Raw genomic sequence first — 18,067 nt, 5'->3', positions numbered from 1 at the left:
GGCGCCTCTGGATGTCAATATCACCCATATTGCAATAGGCAATGTCTACGTCGTTAGGAACGTTATAGGCCTCCCTAAATCTAGCCAAAGCATGCTCGGTGGAAAGGAGGTGAGAATAACTCATTTTTCAAAGCGAGTGTTTTTCAAAGAAAATTGAGAAAAGAAATGCTACGATTACCAAAGAATCGACTGAACTGGCTAAACAGAAAAATGAGAAGAAGGAGAGGAACTTACTGAGGGCTCTAAGGAGGAAGTGTGTTCTGGGCCAGGGGAAGAACCACGAAGGAGGGATGCTCGGCAGAGTGAAATATTATAAAATGAGGAATGCAAAAGTGAGAACCAGAGACTGGAGGGACTATTTATAAGCATGGAGAGTGAAATGAGAAGCATTAAATAATCCACTGGCGGGAAAACACGCGGACCGTCGCCTCAACTGCCACACGCGTAACGCCTCGGTTCATGAACCGTCAGACAGTAATGACGGACAGGTCGTCAGTCAACTCCAATCGCGTCTTTTGAGACACATTAATGCCCCCATTAACGACCGAGCACCGACCCTTCGACTTCCCAGACGGGTATCTACCCCCTGCGATCCTTGATTCACCCCCGAGAATGGGGAGCGAATCAAGGGGGGGCTATTGTACGGCCCCCGCGTCGTACCTTATATTGGGCCTTGGACTCTGGCCTGGGTATATGGCCCATGAGGCCAATCCCCTTCTACCCGGCAGCCCACCCCCGGGCCACGCATACTGCAAGCCCGAGCCTTGCCTCTTCATCGTTTCTCGGCTACACCTTCCCAGGCAGTGACAGATATTTGACTCTCGGGAAGCCCCACGCTGTACCTACCCGGCCGTGCCTCGGAGAGCCACCGCTGCCGAGAACTATCGTAGAAATGGGAACCAAGTTCCAACGCCACCCTCACAGTTTCCCACTCCTACCTGACCACCCACTTACAATCGATAATAGTGGACCGCCGGTTGCACTCGTTGGCAAGTAATTATGACCTCTCCACTAAACTATGGACTATAAATACAGGAAGTTTTGAGAAGAGAGGGGTTGGAGAATGGACGGTAAGAAGAGTATATGCAGAGAGTGAGCAGAGAGCGAAGGTGACCCAGACCCACGAGGAAAGAACAGAGAGGACGTTAAGTCTTAGCAAGAAGAACGACCCAGAGTAGGAAATCCAAGCCCACCATACAAATAAGTTGTGAGCCCAAGTGAGGCCCAGCCCAACGGGTTTCGGTATTGGGCGCGCACATAACCGCTTGCCCATAAAAGCAGGAGATCCCCACCGAACAATTACCATCATATTGTTGAAAGTGGGAAACGTGGTGCCGCCAAAATTTAATGTGGGCACACATTAAGTCTTGAAACGCCAAAAACGCGCATCGGGCAGTCGAAAAGTCGCCAGCATTAACACGAACCGAAGTGGGGCGACTCGTCTAGAGGGTCCACAGATATCAAAACCCTCCTCCCCGTCCGAGGGAACGTGCAGCAGGGTTTTGAGGGGCTATTGTGAGGCCCATGGGCCTGATAGCCTCGGCCCATCGTGTAGCAGGCCTAAGGCCCACGCCGAGGAATACTGACCATTCAAGGCTAAATTGGGGAAAGCCTCTTTTCCAGATCCACGCCGAGGACCTCCTCGTCCTCGGCCTAACAAGGATGATTTTTGGGAAAGACCAGGCCCAAAGTAAGCTGTCACCCTCGCATTTAATGCATTCACCTAACCCCTCTGGCCGCATTAATGGGGACATAACCCCTTAGCAGGGCAACGTTGATCAGAGTGAACCACTTGAGTACTAATAAGGCCTCTGATGGGACGGATGGCCAGAAGAGAGGCAAATGGATGATCAATAGATGGAAGAAGGAGATAGGGAGATGAAGACTATATAAGAAAAGCAAGTAAAGTAAAAGAGAGGGAGGGGGAAAAGGAGAAGAAAGGGGCTCCTCGGCTAAGGGCCGAGGAGCATCCCCCCAGTTGTAAATTAACTCTAAGTATTTTCTTTTATAAAAAAAAGGAGTTCATGCTTGGTGAACGACGGCCAGCGCCTAAACCTTTAACCCACTCTCTACAAATTTATTGTTTGGGCTTGTTGGGCTGAAAACCCATTGATACTCAGGGTCTAATCCAAATTGAGTCCCTACAACAATATATATACCAGCTTGCATAAATATTTAAGAGGAAAAAAAACACAAACCGATTACTAAAAAAAAAAAAAAACTGTAGCTATTGTAGAAGTGGCACTGTAGTTACTGTTCAAAACTTGAAAAAAAAAAAAAAAGAAGTGGCTCACAAAACCAAATCAGTGTAGTTACAGTAATTTAACGCATTCGTACTTTTATATATAGTAGCTACAGTGCTTTTGGTTTAGTTAACTAGCACTGTAGCTACCGTGCATACATGCATTCGCAATAAAGTAAAAGTATTACACAATAAGTGTTGTAACATTTTCTCAAAACATTTATTTTTAATTGTGATTAGTCACAATCTCATATTTTATTATTTTATTTCGACTTGTAAGAAATTGACACGTCAATAATTGTGAAAATATTGTAAAATTTGTTGTGTCAGTATAACAATATATATACCAGCTTACATAAATATTTAAAAGGAAAAAAAACACAAACCGATTACTTAAGAAAAAAAAAACAGTAGCTATTGTAGAAGTGGCACTGTAGTTATTGTTCAAAACTTGGAAAAAAAAAAAGAAAGAAAAGAAGTGGCTCACGAAACCAAATCAGTGTAGCTACAGTAATTTAGCGCATTCGCACTTTTATATATAGTAGCTACAGTGCTAGTTAACTAAACCAAAAGCATTGTAGCTACCACGCATACATGCATTCGCGATAAAGTAAAAGTACTACACAATAAGTGTTGTAACATTTTCTCAAAACATTTATTTTTAATTGTGATTAGTCACAATCTCATATTTTATTATTTTATTTCGACTTGTAAGAAATTGACACGTCAATAATTGTGAAAATATTGTAAAATTTGTTGTGTCAGTATAACAATATATATACCAGCTTACATAAATATTTAAAAGGAAAAAAAACACAAACCGATTACTTAAGAAAAAAAAAACAGTAGCTATTGTAGAAGTGGCACTGTAGTTATTGTTCAAAACTTGGAAAAAAAAAAAGAAAGAAAAGAAGTGGCTCACGAAACCAAATCAGTGACCCCCAAAAAAAAAAAAAAAAAAAAAGAAGAGGACTCACCAAAGTACTGTTGCCACTACAGTGCTTGCACAGTGCAAACACACTGAGTGCACAGTGCTGAAGCACTGTAGCGGCATAGCCGCTTTTATATATAAAGATATATATATATATATATATTGGTTATGTGTGTTAGAGTTTTAGTCCTTATAACCCCATGCTACTACTACTAAGATTAGGTCATTTTGTAGTGGTACTCTGTTTATGTAATATATTATAAGCATGTTTAAAAAACTCTATATACTAATTTCGGGTTCATGTGCTTTAATAAGTATTACTGTTTCCTCACAAAAAAAGAAAAAGAAAAAGAAGAAGGGATGTTTATCCCACATTGGTTGTGTGTGTTAGAGTTTCAGTCCTTATAACCCCAAGCTATTACTACAAAGTTTAGACCTTTTTATACTGGTACTCTAATTATATAACATATTATAAGTCTATTTAAAAAACTCTATTTACTAATTTCGTGTTCGTGTCTTCTAATAAGTACTAGTATGTAACCTGTGCATGTTAATTGTAATGATACTATTGGTCAATTTCTTTTTTGTCTTTTTGGGTTTATCACAAAGAGGATAGAATTAAATAAAACAATAAAAATATATATTGCATTTTATTATTTAAGTGATGCTATTTGACCTTTTTTTTTATTTGGTTTATCATACCGAAGATAGCATTAGATAAAACAATGAATAAAAAAAGAGAATATTACATTTTATTAAGTGATGCTACAATGAATAAAGAAAAAGAGAATATTGCATTTTATTATTTAAAATATATAAAGGGGCATTAATATTTTTTTTTTTGTTTGTTTGTCAAACTTAAAAAAAACCTATTCACCAACTTAAACATTTCAAGGTCGATCGAGCATCTCTTGCACATAGTTGCAAATTCTTCATAACCATATGGATAAGGTTCATTATGGTTCTAATGTCCCATTTTAGCTTTTTGGCAACCTTGAAAGTTTGGACTTTGATACATGGTGGTTCCTGCAGCAAGTAGTCGAAGTATTCTTCGGCATTTTAGAAGCCTATGCTTCCCATGATAATTTGCCACCAACAACAATTCTTTCGTAGGAGAACCCAATTTGGATTTCTTTGAAATTATTTTTAGTATTGCCACTAATCAGCTAATATTAGTCAATTACTTTCAAACTAACTAAATTCATACATGCTTTAAAGAATTAAACTTAGTATGTAAACATCATAAACTCAAAAATCAATGTGTATATAAATAATCTCAAGAAAAATACTTGTGAATTAAAGTATCTCTTAATTAGGACACACACACAATTCAAAGAACCCAAAATTCTATGTATACACTTCTTTGATTATGGGATTAAACCTAGGGCATGAATGAAAAGAAAAAAAAAATACACACACTTTTGTTTAGAAAATGGCCAATTTGGCATCAATACATGGTTAAAAAAAAAATGATAATTGAAGTCTTATAAGTTATAACTAATGCAGATTTGGTTCAAGGTTTTTCTGAAGGTTGTGGGTTTGAGAGAATATAGTTGTTGATGCTCAAGAAGCTTACATGATATTAACGATTACATTATCCTTATTAGCTTGAATATGAATATCAAGATCAACATACTCTTGTAAAAGCTCAAGCTCATCATCATTGAGAAATGACAGCTTGTCTAAAGTTATAACTTGCTTTGTTGTGAAATAATAAACCACATTTTGGAATAATCAAAATCATCTAACTCAAAAGAAACTTTTAACATTCTAGATTATTTATTTCTTTTTCCCTTAATTTATGACAAAGTTCAATGCTAGGGAATAACCATATGCACCAGCCCCTTTTAAACCCTAGCAGTTTTTACATAATCACAATCATACTTCACTATACGAATTATATCACACCTGAAAACCAAAGAAAAAAAAAATCAATTTTTGGGGTTGAAAATAAACTTCCAACCTAGACTATGTGGCCACCAATGTTCATTATGTGTGAGGCACCATGAGAGACGTTGTTTGCAATTTTTTAATAATGTCTAGCCTTTGCTCTATCAATTGCGCTATTTGGACTCAAACCACAATTTAGCCAAGTATCAAAATTATTTGGAAAAATACACCTAGGCAAATATCATTAATCCATCAATCTTAGAAAAAACAGATAGAACTACACATGCCTGATAAGCTCCGGAAGAAATAGCTCTTTGACCTTTGTTTCTACACAAATAAATAACCCAATTTCTATTATATGAAACAATAAATTCCATTTTGCAATCAACCATATAATAACTTTGGACTATCCTACGTAAAAATCAGACAAAGACAACTATAAAATAAGCAGCATGTTTCAACAAAAAGTAATATACTATAAGAGCTTGTACTTTATAAAATTGGCAAATGAAATGCAATACTATCACCCTTATTTTTCCTAGAAGAACATCCACCTCTATTTGTGTGATATACATTGGGATTGAAGGATAGCTTTCAATGAAAGGAGCGGTTTTTGTTGAGAAAATGAGAAAGAGAGAGATATAGAGACAGAGAAAGAATGAAAGAAAAATAATTGGGTAGGGGACAGTAGTTTAAGGAGTCTATAGATAGTTGTTATGTTGGTTTGGATTTGTACATAAGAAGTGTAGGAGTAATAGGACTCAAAAACTAAATGTATAATGGTGGCTTAAGCGTTGCATTTGAGCAAAGAAGTGCAACATTTGTTTTTTTTTTTTTTTTTAAATATGAACTCTGAAGACGCAAAAGACACATCTTTTCATGCTTTATTTCGTGTTTTTTGAAATCACATGTAAATAAGACATTTGAAATTTAAAACCATATTATAGTAAAATAGGTATTGTACACTAAACAACCAGGAAATTTTAGCAAGGGGGAGATTCTTTCCAAACTTAAAATTTAAAAGATTGGGGGACTGCAGATATAGAGCCCTAGTATGGATTTAGGAACTAATTTATGTGGAAAAACAAACCATGCCATAGTAACACATATTTATGAAATATGAATTCTTTCGAATAACTTGTGAGAAGCCAATAACAAATATGGAAAAGACTTCTAGTTTGAATTCATTCAAACTTAGTTTGATTTGTCCCCATCTAAAACAAACTTTCTAACAAAGAATGCCTAAAATAACTAAAATGAGTAGCACCATAGACAACGTAGGCTATATATTGATTACTATCTTAGGCATTGCAGAGCTAATCAATGCTTTTAATTTCAAAAACTTAGCAGTCTCAATTTTCAAAAGGGGAAAAAAAAAATCAATCTAATGCCTCAGATAGGTAATTTGGCCAGTTGTTTATTTTTATCATTTTAAATTATTGTTGCATTAGTTCTTGCTTGAATTAGATTGATTAGTTTTTTTTTTAAAGGAAAAAATCTAGCTAGAAAATGCAAATAAGAGCCAATTCAAACACAAATACACCAAATGGACAAAGATTAATACGAATTATGAGATAAATAGAAGGGAAATCAAGCTATCCTAACCTATAAGTTTGTTCTAGCAACTCTTCTTGAAGATTAGATCCAGCAATTCAACAATTTTTTTTTTTTTTTATGAGAACAATTCAAAAAAATTTAGATCCACAGATTACTTTGTAAACCAAACAACCGTACTAAGTAAATAATCCCTTAATGTGCAGTAACACAGTATTTAACAAAATCTTCACTCTAAACTTCATATTTGGCTATTAAAATCAGACTGTAAAGGAAAAAGCAGGCTAAAACATGCAAGTCAGAGCCAATTCAAACACAAATACACTAAATGGACAAAATCTAATATGAAGTATGAAATAAATAGAAGGGAAATCAGACCATCCTAACCTATCAATTTGTTCTAGCAACTCTTCTTGGAGATTACCGAAGTGTTGTAATTGGGAAAGAACTCAACAAATTAGAATTAAGCTTTTAGATTTGACTATTAAAATCATGGGTGATACTCCTAATGTCATCAAAACAAAAAGCCAAGATGAGAAATTAAGTTTACAAATTAGGTATAATAGATTAAATTATATGAAATAAAATTCTTGGTAAATTAACTTAAGTAACTAAATAGAATAGACTAAAAATAACATAAGAGAAGGCATTTTTGTTTAATACAGTATAGAATTTGTCGTCATTAAAAAGTAAAGACATTTTGGTTTTGAACTCTAGTAGAATAACCTACTAGTAATTTAACGAAATTGATTCATGGAAGACATTTTGGTTTTACTACAAAAGAGACCAAAATATTAATTATAAAGCAATAACATTTTATCTATGTTTGCTAAGGTCTTAAAGGATATTTCTTATAAAGCAATAACATTTGATCTATGTTTGCTAAAATCTTCAAGGTCTTTATAGACACTCTATGCTAAAGGAATGAAAGAATTACCTTCTCTAAAGGACATTTGAAGCACTCAGAAGATTTATTATCTTGTGAACTATCAAAAGATGTTTCAACAGCAACATCAACTAAATTAGAGCATTTGATGTCAATTACAGAGTCATCAACATAGTCAACATTGTTTTTAGAACCTATATGAAGCAACAAAATCAATATTAGCATCCAACTTCTTCTTTTTTTCTTTTTCTTTTTTTCTTTTTTTGAAAAGTAATATCAACACCCAACTTTGAGACATAAATGTGAATAAATTAATATGAAAAAAAGGAAAACATTTTTACATTATAACAATTTCTGTAAATTTACATTAGTCATAGTTTGGAACCTGATTTGAAATAATTAGCAAGAAGATTATAGTGTCTTATGAATAAGGACCATCCTAATCATAAATATATAATCTCATCTGATGGAAGATTTGAAGCATTCCCATGCATTCGGCTGAGATTGGTGAAAGTTTGGTTGCATTTTAATTTTCTTAATACCAATCAAAACACAGTGAGATTGGTCAAAGTTTTGCTTGAGGGAACTTGTATTTCAAAATTTGAAAACCAATCCATTTATGAAAGATCTTAAGCATTCTCACAAAACCATAACAATAAATAAAATCTTTTTTTTTTTTTGTGTGTCTTAAAAAGAAATTACCTAAAGAGTTTGTATGATTCTAAAATAAACAAATTTCTTCAATAATCAATTAATGCTCCATACTTAATAATATGGTAGTACCTAAATTTTCAGGAAGGTCTCAAGACCATCAGCATTGCATAGAGGAGGCAAGGACCATTTATTTACTCCTGCAAGACCACGCTTCTTATTTCTCTTCCACCTCCATGTATTAAGAATTCTAGAATAAAACAAAAGATCAGTATTTTTTTCAAACAAATTGTATATAAAAAATTAAGTTGTTCTATTAAAAAAAAAAGAAAAAAAAAAGAAAAAAAGATGTTAGCAATGAAAGATAAAGTAACTTGCTACTTTTTTTTTTAGTAAAGATAAACTAACTAATTTGAAAATGGCAACAAATGGCTATCTTTGACAATCACAATCCTAATTCTTGGAATGATCCAAAGAAACACCCTCCAAAAAAGAAATCAAAACCATCTAAATTTTAAACATTTCTTCAAATGTAACCACCACCAATGTAAAAACAGAGAAATATAAGAGAAAACAGGTGTTACATTCAAAAGAATAGTTCACTACCACAGTTGTTGCCAGTATTATAATCTTAAACAAACCAAGACAAAAACCTTAAGATTAACAACTTTTCTTCTATTAGGACTCATAGCAAACTCATAGACAACTATAATCAAACACATTGTAGGCAATCTATTAAATGACTAAACATCATCAAGATGTAATATATACAAATAACAAATAAAATTGAAATTTAGCTCCACAAATTGAACCATATTTGATAACCAAATAGAGAAGCACATGTTCAAGACCAAAGCAATTGCAAAAGTATTTTAAAAACATAGCCAAGTTTGGAACAAAGACTTTGAAATACCTTGGTGTCATTGTCATTGTTGCTACTATTGATGCTTGGATAGGTTATGGCGACGGCTCATGACCCATTGTAGTATCTAGACTCATATTAATCACAAACACAAACAAAAATATCATTTAAAAAACCAAATAGATAAACCACAATACTATGGGAAGTCAAACTCCCAAACTTTGATGGTAGAAGGATTGCAATGTAAAACCAACAATCTCAAACTTTGTTACTCAAGAATAATATCAATACAAATTAATTGAATTTCAATTTCATATTCACGTCTTTGAATAATTAAACAAATTATTAAATTTTAGAAAAGCAACTAAATAAAAGTGCAGAATAAAAGAAAGGTCTTACCCTTTGGTGCTCCTTCTTTCTGTGATAGTAAGTGCCTCCCTTCTCTTTATGCCTCCATAATCCTCTTCTTTTATAGTGAAGAAACCCTAATTTCTTGTTTGCAATTGACAGAGAGAGAAAGAGCTGTCAAGGATTTTAGAAAGAACTCGCCTCATCTCTGTAGAGAAAGAAATTGAAAGATATAAAGCCAAAATACATGAAATCAAAAATTACTAATAACCAAAAAATATTAAATAAGATATAGTCACAGCAAAAAAGCATTCATCATTGATCTTGAGAGATGCCTTTCAAATTTCATAGAATTCATTGAAAAAGAGGGGAGCTGTATTTCTAATTTGCATTTGATTATTGTAGAAGAGGAGATGAAACAAAATTGGACTCCACTTTCAAATTTGAATTGAACAAATAGAAGGATAATTATGGTGTGGTCTCCACATAAATCTTGACACATATTTGGAATTCTAATTTGAGTTTTTCTCTACTTCATATATTATCTACATATATATATATATATATATATAAAATTGAAGCCTTTGAAACTCTCACAATTTTCTATGACACCATTATTTTCTTTTTCTTTTTACTTTAGATTTTATATCTTATATATTTATTATTTAAATAACAAAAATAATTCATACTAAAACGGTGAAACCCCCGACTTTATTTTATAACCCTAAACTCAAAACCCTGAAGGAAGCCATTGTCTTCACTCTGAAGATTGACACCAATGTGACTGAGGTTGAATGAGATTCTGCGGTTGTTACCAATTTCCTTAACTCTGAAGGTTGCTGCCTTGCGAGTTGTGTTCATGTGATTAAAGACTCTCATGGAGAAGTAAATTAAAGATATTATTTTTATCTCTTTGGTATTAATCCTGAGGACATATCTCTTTTTGTAATCTGTGACAAAGTTTAGATTCAATAATATCACGGTCTTGATTCTCAAAAAAAAAAAAAAAAAAAAAACTCAAAACCCAGAATACCCACACGTATAAATTTTTGGTTTTCAATGCGTGATTTTCTCTACTCTAGTCTCTATCTCAATGACCAAGAAACCTGACTGGCCGTAGCTTCCACCGTTGCCGACCTTTGCTTTCCAATGTAATGATTTTGGTAGTGTTCTTCGAGGTAAGCTTTCTTTTTCTCTTTTTCTTTTTTGAGGGCTCATCCTCATGAAGAGCACTGATAGTGCAGGGGTTATAAAGGTATTATAAGAAAGATTTAATATATGAAGAAATATTATTATTATATTTTTTGGATATTGTTGGAAGTTTTTCAAATCTTAATTTATGAAGTGTGAGTAATATCTGAAGCATAAGTTCAACCATTGTTCTCCCTCAAAAAAAAAAAAAAAAAAAAAAATCAGTAATTGTGCAAGTTAACTCTATATATATATAAGTATATTCTTTATCTCAAGAGATAAAGCAACCTACTAAACAAAAAAATTTGGTCTGCTTTTACATATCTCATAATTTATTTAGTTAGTTTCTAGCATTTACATTATAGAATAATAACTACTACTTATGTGTGTATTGCTCATACAAAATAATCTATGCTTTTGATAGTTTTGTGTTGAAGTTGGAAAAGCTGGTGCGTAAGTCTACGTATTAGTTCCCATTTTATGAAGTGGTGGACCTAGATTTGGTTTGTTATCCATTTATGCTTTTGACAATATTTGATTGATGAAAATTGTGGTTATTTAATTTTTCTATATTATTGTTTTAGCTCTTACCAAATTATCAAATAGTCATAATACAATTGTAGGATAACTTATGTCCCTTAAATTTATGATTTGATTCCCTACAGTATTTTTTTAGTTAATTACTTTACAAGAATCTAAAAATCTTGATACTAGGATTTGTGGTAAGTTCAACTTTAAGTGGAAGTTCAGTGTAATATATGTATTCTTGCATGATCAATTTCTTGCAGTTATTGTTGTGTTCTTATATTGCATCTTTTGATATGAAATTGTTGTTTATTTTGGTGTGCCACTTTCTATTTTGGTGAGCCTCTTACATATTTTCAAAAGAATGAATGCATCATTGAAGTAAATATTATGCTCTTCCAAGCTTATAAATTCCTTTATAAAAATGTTGTCCTTAGCGTAGTCATCATAGTCTCTCTCTAAATGTAATTCTTATATAATTATATTTGATGATCAAAGTGTATTCTCAACTGGTATTGTGAGGTGAAGTTTGTATACTTTTTTTATGAACTTTTATATATAAATTGAATTACTTATTATCATTCATTTTTAAGTCACTATCTCTTCAAGCAAAATATATTTTTTTTAATTAAATTATATAGTGCATCGCACGGGTTAGTATTATATATATATATATATATATATAACCGAAACCTTTGACTTGTGTTTGACCTCTTCACAATTTTTCCGCATCAACATTTTTTATTTATATTTTTTAATTTGATTTAATTCTTTTGATTTTATAGTACCAAATCACAGAAAATTTGAGGAGGGAAGAGAGAGTCTTAACATGAGTCTCTCTCTCTTTTTTCCTTAATCCTAAAGTCTTTTTTTTTTACATAAGTCTTTTTTTTTCTTTTTTTTGAAACCTAAAGTGAGTCCTTTTTTTAAATAAGAAAAAAAAAATTCTAACGTGAGGTCTAATTAAAAAAAATATAATTATTTTTTAATCTTAATTCTAATGTAAGTCTCACAAAAAGTCAAAAACTTCATTTTTATATTACATATAGATAATAATAAAGATGTGGCAAGCATTAAGAATATGAGAATACAATTTGCAGATCTACTATCAAGATAACATATATTAGATTGGTAATAGATATTAGATTTAATTGCAGTTGAGTATTATGTGAAGTCATCACCATAGAATAGCCCACGTCGGGATGTATTATGTGGAATCAATGATATGAAAGAAAAAGAATTTTTTTAAACCATTATATTGAACAAAAAATTACTTATTTTCATTCATTTTCAAGTTATAAATTTTTTTTTAAGTCAAGTCATAGGACTTTAAGCAAAATAAATACTTTTAATTTTTATTTAACTATCTCGTGCATCGCACGGATTAGCGACTAGTTATATATAAATAGATTACCGTTTCCTAAATATATATATATATATATATATATGATAATCCCAGTTGATAATGCAGAGGCCCAACAATTCTATTTCTATTAGTCAATGACCGTATGTGTTAAATCACCCCTTTTTTTATTTTATTTTATTTATTTTTTGAATGGAAGGTAGAAGACAGATCTCATTTTAAAAAAATTAGAATATGTAATGGGAGTATATGACCATATATATGATATATGATATATCACATTTGATCTTAGATACTACACTTGATCTTAATATATATATATATATATAATCCAAGTACATTGCTACTTTATAAGACCAATTTGTCTCTTGATTTTTAGAGACTTTTTTTTTTCTTATCCGTGTAAAATGAGCACCTTTTTCAGTTTATATCTCATGATAATTCATAAGTGCATTCATGATTCAACATCTTGTAAAGGTCATATATGTTTTGCATCACCAAAAAATAAGGAAAAAAAAAAAAAAGAGAAGAAGGAGATGTATCTCTCTCTCTCTCTCTCTCTCTCTCTCTCTCTCTCTATATATATATATATATATATATACAAATATTCTATTAAAAAGAAAAAAAGAATTTGTTGAGAAGCCTCCACCCAAACTTATTTATTATGTAACCTTTTTGGAACTCGAGTTTGTTAAACTCGAGTTCTAAGTGAAACTCGAGTTTACCAAACTCAAGTTTCAAGTATTATGGTAAAAAAAAGTGCTACATAATTAAGGATTATGTTAACAGACGCCTTTAGAGCAGTTGTTAATAAACCATATTTAAAAAGTTTTAACACCACTTTTATGAGAAATATAAAAAACTGTCAATTAAATTTATTGTTTTATCATTTTTTCATAAAATATTTTTAAATATAGTTCCTGAACCAATGCTATTAGAGCATTCTTTAACATTTCCTCATAATTGAATAAGTTCCAAGATAAGTTAAACTTGAGCTTGGAACTCAAGTTTGGTAAACTTGAGTTTTACTTGGAACTTAGCAAACCTGAGTTGCAAAAAGACATTAACTAAATAAGCTTGGGGGGAGGTTTTTTAGTAATTTTCTTTGCAAAACAGTATATTTGGCAAAAAAAAAATTTATATTCTGAAGTGCTTTGATAAATTTTAATACAACATTGTTGAATTAAATGCAGAATTAGTATTTTTAATGCTAAAAAATTTAATAGAAACCAAAAAAAAAAAAAATCTGAAATGACAATGTAAATCTGAAGCAGCAATGTTGCTATTGAAATTAGACTTGATTGCAAGTTTGCAACAATGCATCGCATGCAGATATAAAGATGTGCAAAAATTCACTACGACAATGTAAATCTGAAGCAGCAATATTGCAGTGTTTGAAACTAGACATTAGGCCTTATATTGAGTGTTCCAAGAGAGTTAAGAGCTTGGTTTTTAAAAAAATGTTGCGTTGGAATTGAGAAATAATTGATTCAGCTTAGTTGCTTGTGTGTAACTAGTCTATTGTGCCTTCTGTGAAATGATTCTTGATTTGTTACTTTCTTTAATAATATTCTCTAATTCATATAAAAAAAAAATATATATATATATATATATAATCCATTTTCAAAAGATAGAAAAAACAGATGGTAAGCAGGAAATCATCCTGCAGATAATGAAAAAAAATGGGATTTTAAGCGTACAAGAACAACTTGTGCAAACTACATGCCAAACCAAGCAAAGGTTCCAACCAGAAAACCTTATAGGTCTTGCTTTCCATAATAAACTGATAGAATTTGATAGTAGATTTGTGCTTGGTTGCTGGTTCTCACTTTATGCACTATGTGCAGCTAAAAATGTTTGCATCATTGCACTTTCTCCTCAACAGGATCCTCAACCTCAAAGTAAGAGTGAATAATTCTTGGCACCCATATGCTAATAGTAGGTCTTCACTCTTCAGTAACTTGTAACTCAACCGCGAGAATTTCCATACAGGTTGGCATAAACCCTCTTAGTCCGATAAACAACAATCAAACTCAAGACTGTTGCCACAAGGCAAAGTCCAGACAGGATCCCAAATGTGATGGAATAGCATATCATTCCCAAACAAGTGACGTCATCATCACGAAGAGGAATTGCAAGCATGGCTTCAGAATTTTGATGGGAGAGGCCGGCTTGCAGCTCTGCATAATAGTCATATATACCACTAGCAATGACACCTGAGAAAATCAGAGAACCTACTGGATTAGCAAGTGTAAGAAAATTATACAAGGCCCCAAAACTCTTCAGGCCAAATAGCTCAGAAGCTGAAGCTGGCACAATTGCCCAGTGAGCACCATACCCAAGCCCTATAAACACAGTGAGAACATAAATTTCTCCAGGCCATCCCATAGCAGTGTAGAAAAGTCCTATTGCCATGATGACCTGAACAACAGCCATTGTCACTGGTCTTGGGTAGGCATATTTTCTGGTAAAATAAAATAACAATTTACAATACAGGATCAGGATCAGGAAATGATGTGCTTATAATGACTGAAGGAAAATACTAATGTTGCACTTTTAAATTAAATAATTAGAGTGTACCTTATTACAAGCTCAGAGAAGTAGCCGGCACCAACACGGCCAAGAAAGTTCCAAACACTGATATAGGATACATATATAGTTGTATCATTATATCCCAGTGATTCACAAATCTGACCCAAGTTATCAATAACTGTCAAACCGGATCCAGAAGCCAGAATGAGGGAGAAGAAGATCAGCCAAAAATCTGCTTTTCTTAATGCCTGCGTTAAGGTGAAATCCTCTCCTCTACGAGGGCCTTTTCGCCTTCTCACAGCTCCTTCAGCAGCAGCTTGGAACAGTTTAGCTTGCAAATGAGCAATTCGTTTTTGCCTTTCTGATGCTGGAAGGGAGTCTACTTCTGGAGGCTTCTCATCTTCAACCTCACTGAGAATAATCTCATTCGCATCCTGCTCAGATTTACTTGCTTCTTGTTTCTGCGCTTCAGAGAGAAGGCTCTCCTCAGCTGAAGGCCTTGGTTCCGAGAAGAATACCAATCGAATGGGAATTATAACTGGAAGCAGTATGAGAAGAATTAAAATAACTGCAAATAAAGTGATTATAGCTTGACTCACATTAACCAGATCCTCAATCACCAACACTGCCAGCAGATAAATTGCCAGAATGAGGCAAACACTGTAGGTAAAGAAGAAGCTTGAATTATCAGACGGTTTAACTTGTTTGTGACCTCCCACAGGTCTAACGATGAACATCAGAGCAATAATAACAATTGTTGGTCCAACTGCAACCATGAGAATGAGTGATGATTCATTCGGAAAATTGATCATAAGATAAATTTGAGTCAAAATTGCACCACTCAATCCAGCAAATCCCTTCAATATCCCCACAACAGGACCCCGGCTTTTGGGGAAGTTTTGCACGCATGAAACTAGAGCAGCTGTGTTGAAGTAGGTCTCACCGTTTGTTCCCACAAATAATGCAAGGCACAACTGCAAACTAAAAAATGGTTCACATTTTTGCCAGCACAACATAGTTTAAGAAATCTTTCAGTTCTTTCTAACTAAGTGAGTTAACAAATCAAATCCAAAGTACACGCTTCGCAGCAGGATAAGTTACACGTAAAGATATAATTGCCATTCTCTTGTAGTAAGCTAAAGGGAGTAATACCATCATCAATGTACATGAACCTCTATGCATTTATTCCACTTCAATTCAGATCTAGGAGTTATATGACCATTTCTCCAATATGGACTCTGAAATGCATCTTCATATCTGTCAAGCATGCTTTTGTGTGTGTGTGTGTATCTTTGATACCTATCCATGTTGCAAGTGAAAACATATATGTATCTCATAAATAGCAGTTCCTACAGTTAATTTGTGTGATAGGCAAACTTCAACAACTTGGTTTGTAACATCTACAAGAAATTGCTACAGAAAAAAGTTGTATAATTGCCTCAAAAAAAGAGATTTTTATCCATATTCTTTGAATTGGTTTAAAAAAGAAAAAAGGAAAAAGAGAGATATGTACACCGGCTATCGTCAAATGCTTTTCAGGATGAAGTTACCATTCAAAAACACCAGAGAGGAACATTAAGGGATCTAGCTTTGAGCAGAGACTCACTTAAGGCGAAGAAACCCCTAATCATTCAACACATCCATACTTTCTTTTGGACATCTTTACTCGCAAATTAAGAAAACTGACGAATCACATCCTTATACTAAACAGAGGACTTCTTCTGATATTGAACCAAAACATCATGTTCAAACTTCACTCAAGTGTTTTAATTCTGTAGTTAATTTCAGCAAGTAAAGCAAACCCTTATAAAGATTAAATCTGTAGTTATTTTCAGCAAGTAAAAACAAATGGCTGGCTTTTCACGAGGATCTTATACCCATATCAGGTATCTATTAAAAGAGTCAGTCAAGCAATCTACTTGACACCCCCATCAGTCTACAGCCTAAACCAATCCAGCATAATGATTAATCAGAAGCTATATACTGAGAGAAACAAATATTGGTTCTGCAACCCAAATTTGAAAGACCAGTCTCCTCAAACTTTGGCCCCTTATTTTTCCCATTTGATTCAATTTCTCTCTGGCATGGCATTGTCGTTTTCACTTGCCCACTCTCCTCCCTTGAGGAATTTCAAGCTTCTTACAATTTTGATGGATTGACAAAACACCGACTAATTTTATCAGTTTCTGAAAGTTCTAATTTTGGTAATCCATCTTCCAACTAAAACAAAAAACGACAAAGGTTTTGGCAATTGGCATACATGTCGGACCACATCACTTTCACTCATAATCACTGTAATATTGCTGAAGATGATCACCATGAGAGAGAGAGAGAGAGAGAGAGAGAGATAGAATCTCATAGAGACATCGAGCATTTATCAAGATTCAATAATAAAAATCGAACTCTTCCATAGACCCAAAAGAGAAATTAAATTTAAATCACACAAACAGAAAAAAAGTGACTGAGAAGTTGATTAAACTCACCACCCACAAAGGCAAAGCAGGCAATACCCCAGCAACAACAAGCCAAACCAAGCCATACCCAACAAAGTTCTGCACCACCCCAATGAGCAAAATGACCCAGATGGGCAAAACCTCACACAAACTCCCAGCCACAAAACCAATACTATCACCCAAGTCCTTAGCCACACCCAAAAAAGCCACTTGCCTCTGATCGTACCCCATGGCACTCTTTATCACAGGTGATATGCTCCCAAACAAGTACCCAACACCTGCACACGACTGCACCCACATTGCACACGCAAACACCAGCCATCTGTTGTTGATCAAAACCTTGAACTTTTCATGCCACTGAAGCTGCATATTCCTATCTGATCAATTCAAGACCACAGTCACTGTTCAAACAAGTTCAATTTTTGCATACCAGTTTGATTAATTGAACAACTATGAAGGTAAAACGTGTAACTTACTGTGTTTTTTTTTTTTTTTTGTTAGTGTGAAGGGTCTGAAAGAGAGTGGACTATAGCGCGAGTTAGATGGCTCATGACTCATCGTGTTCTTTCCGACCAAACGGTCCTTGTATTAGATCGATCGCTTTTAAATACCGTTTATTTCGCTAAAAGTTGAAAATTG

General features: G+C 33.4%; 1 protein-coding gene across 4 annotated transcripts; it reads right to left on the bottom strand.

The window, feature by feature from the left end:
- Positions 1-14,085: 14,085 nt before the first annotated feature.
- On the bottom strand, positions 14,086-17,921 carry LOC111990590 (protein NUCLEAR FUSION DEFECTIVE 4). Of its 4 annotated transcripts, XM_024022395.2 has the most exons (4): positions 17,459-17,913; positions 15,024-15,949; positions 14,782-14,907; positions 14,537-14,659 (listed from the first exon to the last, which is right to left on the bottom strand). In XM_024022395.2, the coding sequence occupies exons 1-4, from the start codon at positions 17,795-17,797 to the stop codon at positions 14,647-14,649; spliced, it is 1,404 nt and encodes a 467-aa protein (XP_023878163.1). In that variant the 5' UTR covers positions 17,798-17,913; the 3' UTR covers positions 14,537-14,646. The 4 variants fall into 4 exon arrangements, with proteins under 4 accessions (XP_023878148.1, XP_023878155.1, XP_023878163.1 ...); XM_024022380.2 differs by having other exon boundaries at positions 14,086-14,907; positions 17,459-17,921; XM_024022387.2 differs by having other exon boundaries at positions 14,086-14,907; positions 15,024-15,956; positions 17,459-17,637.
- Between the last annotated feature and the right edge of the window lie 146 nt (positions 17,922-18,067).

This window comes from Quercus suber, unplaced genomic scaffold, assembly GCF_002906115.3.
Source record: "Quercus suber isolate HL8 unplaced genomic scaffold, Cork oak 2.0 scaffold_32, whole genome shotgun sequence".
NCBI classification, from domain to species: domain Eukaryota; kingdom Viridiplantae; phylum Streptophyta; class Magnoliopsida; order Fagales; family Fagaceae; genus Quercus; species Quercus suber.
Note: the sequence above shows the minus strand (reverse complement) of the source record. Positions and strands in the feature narration are given on the sequence as shown.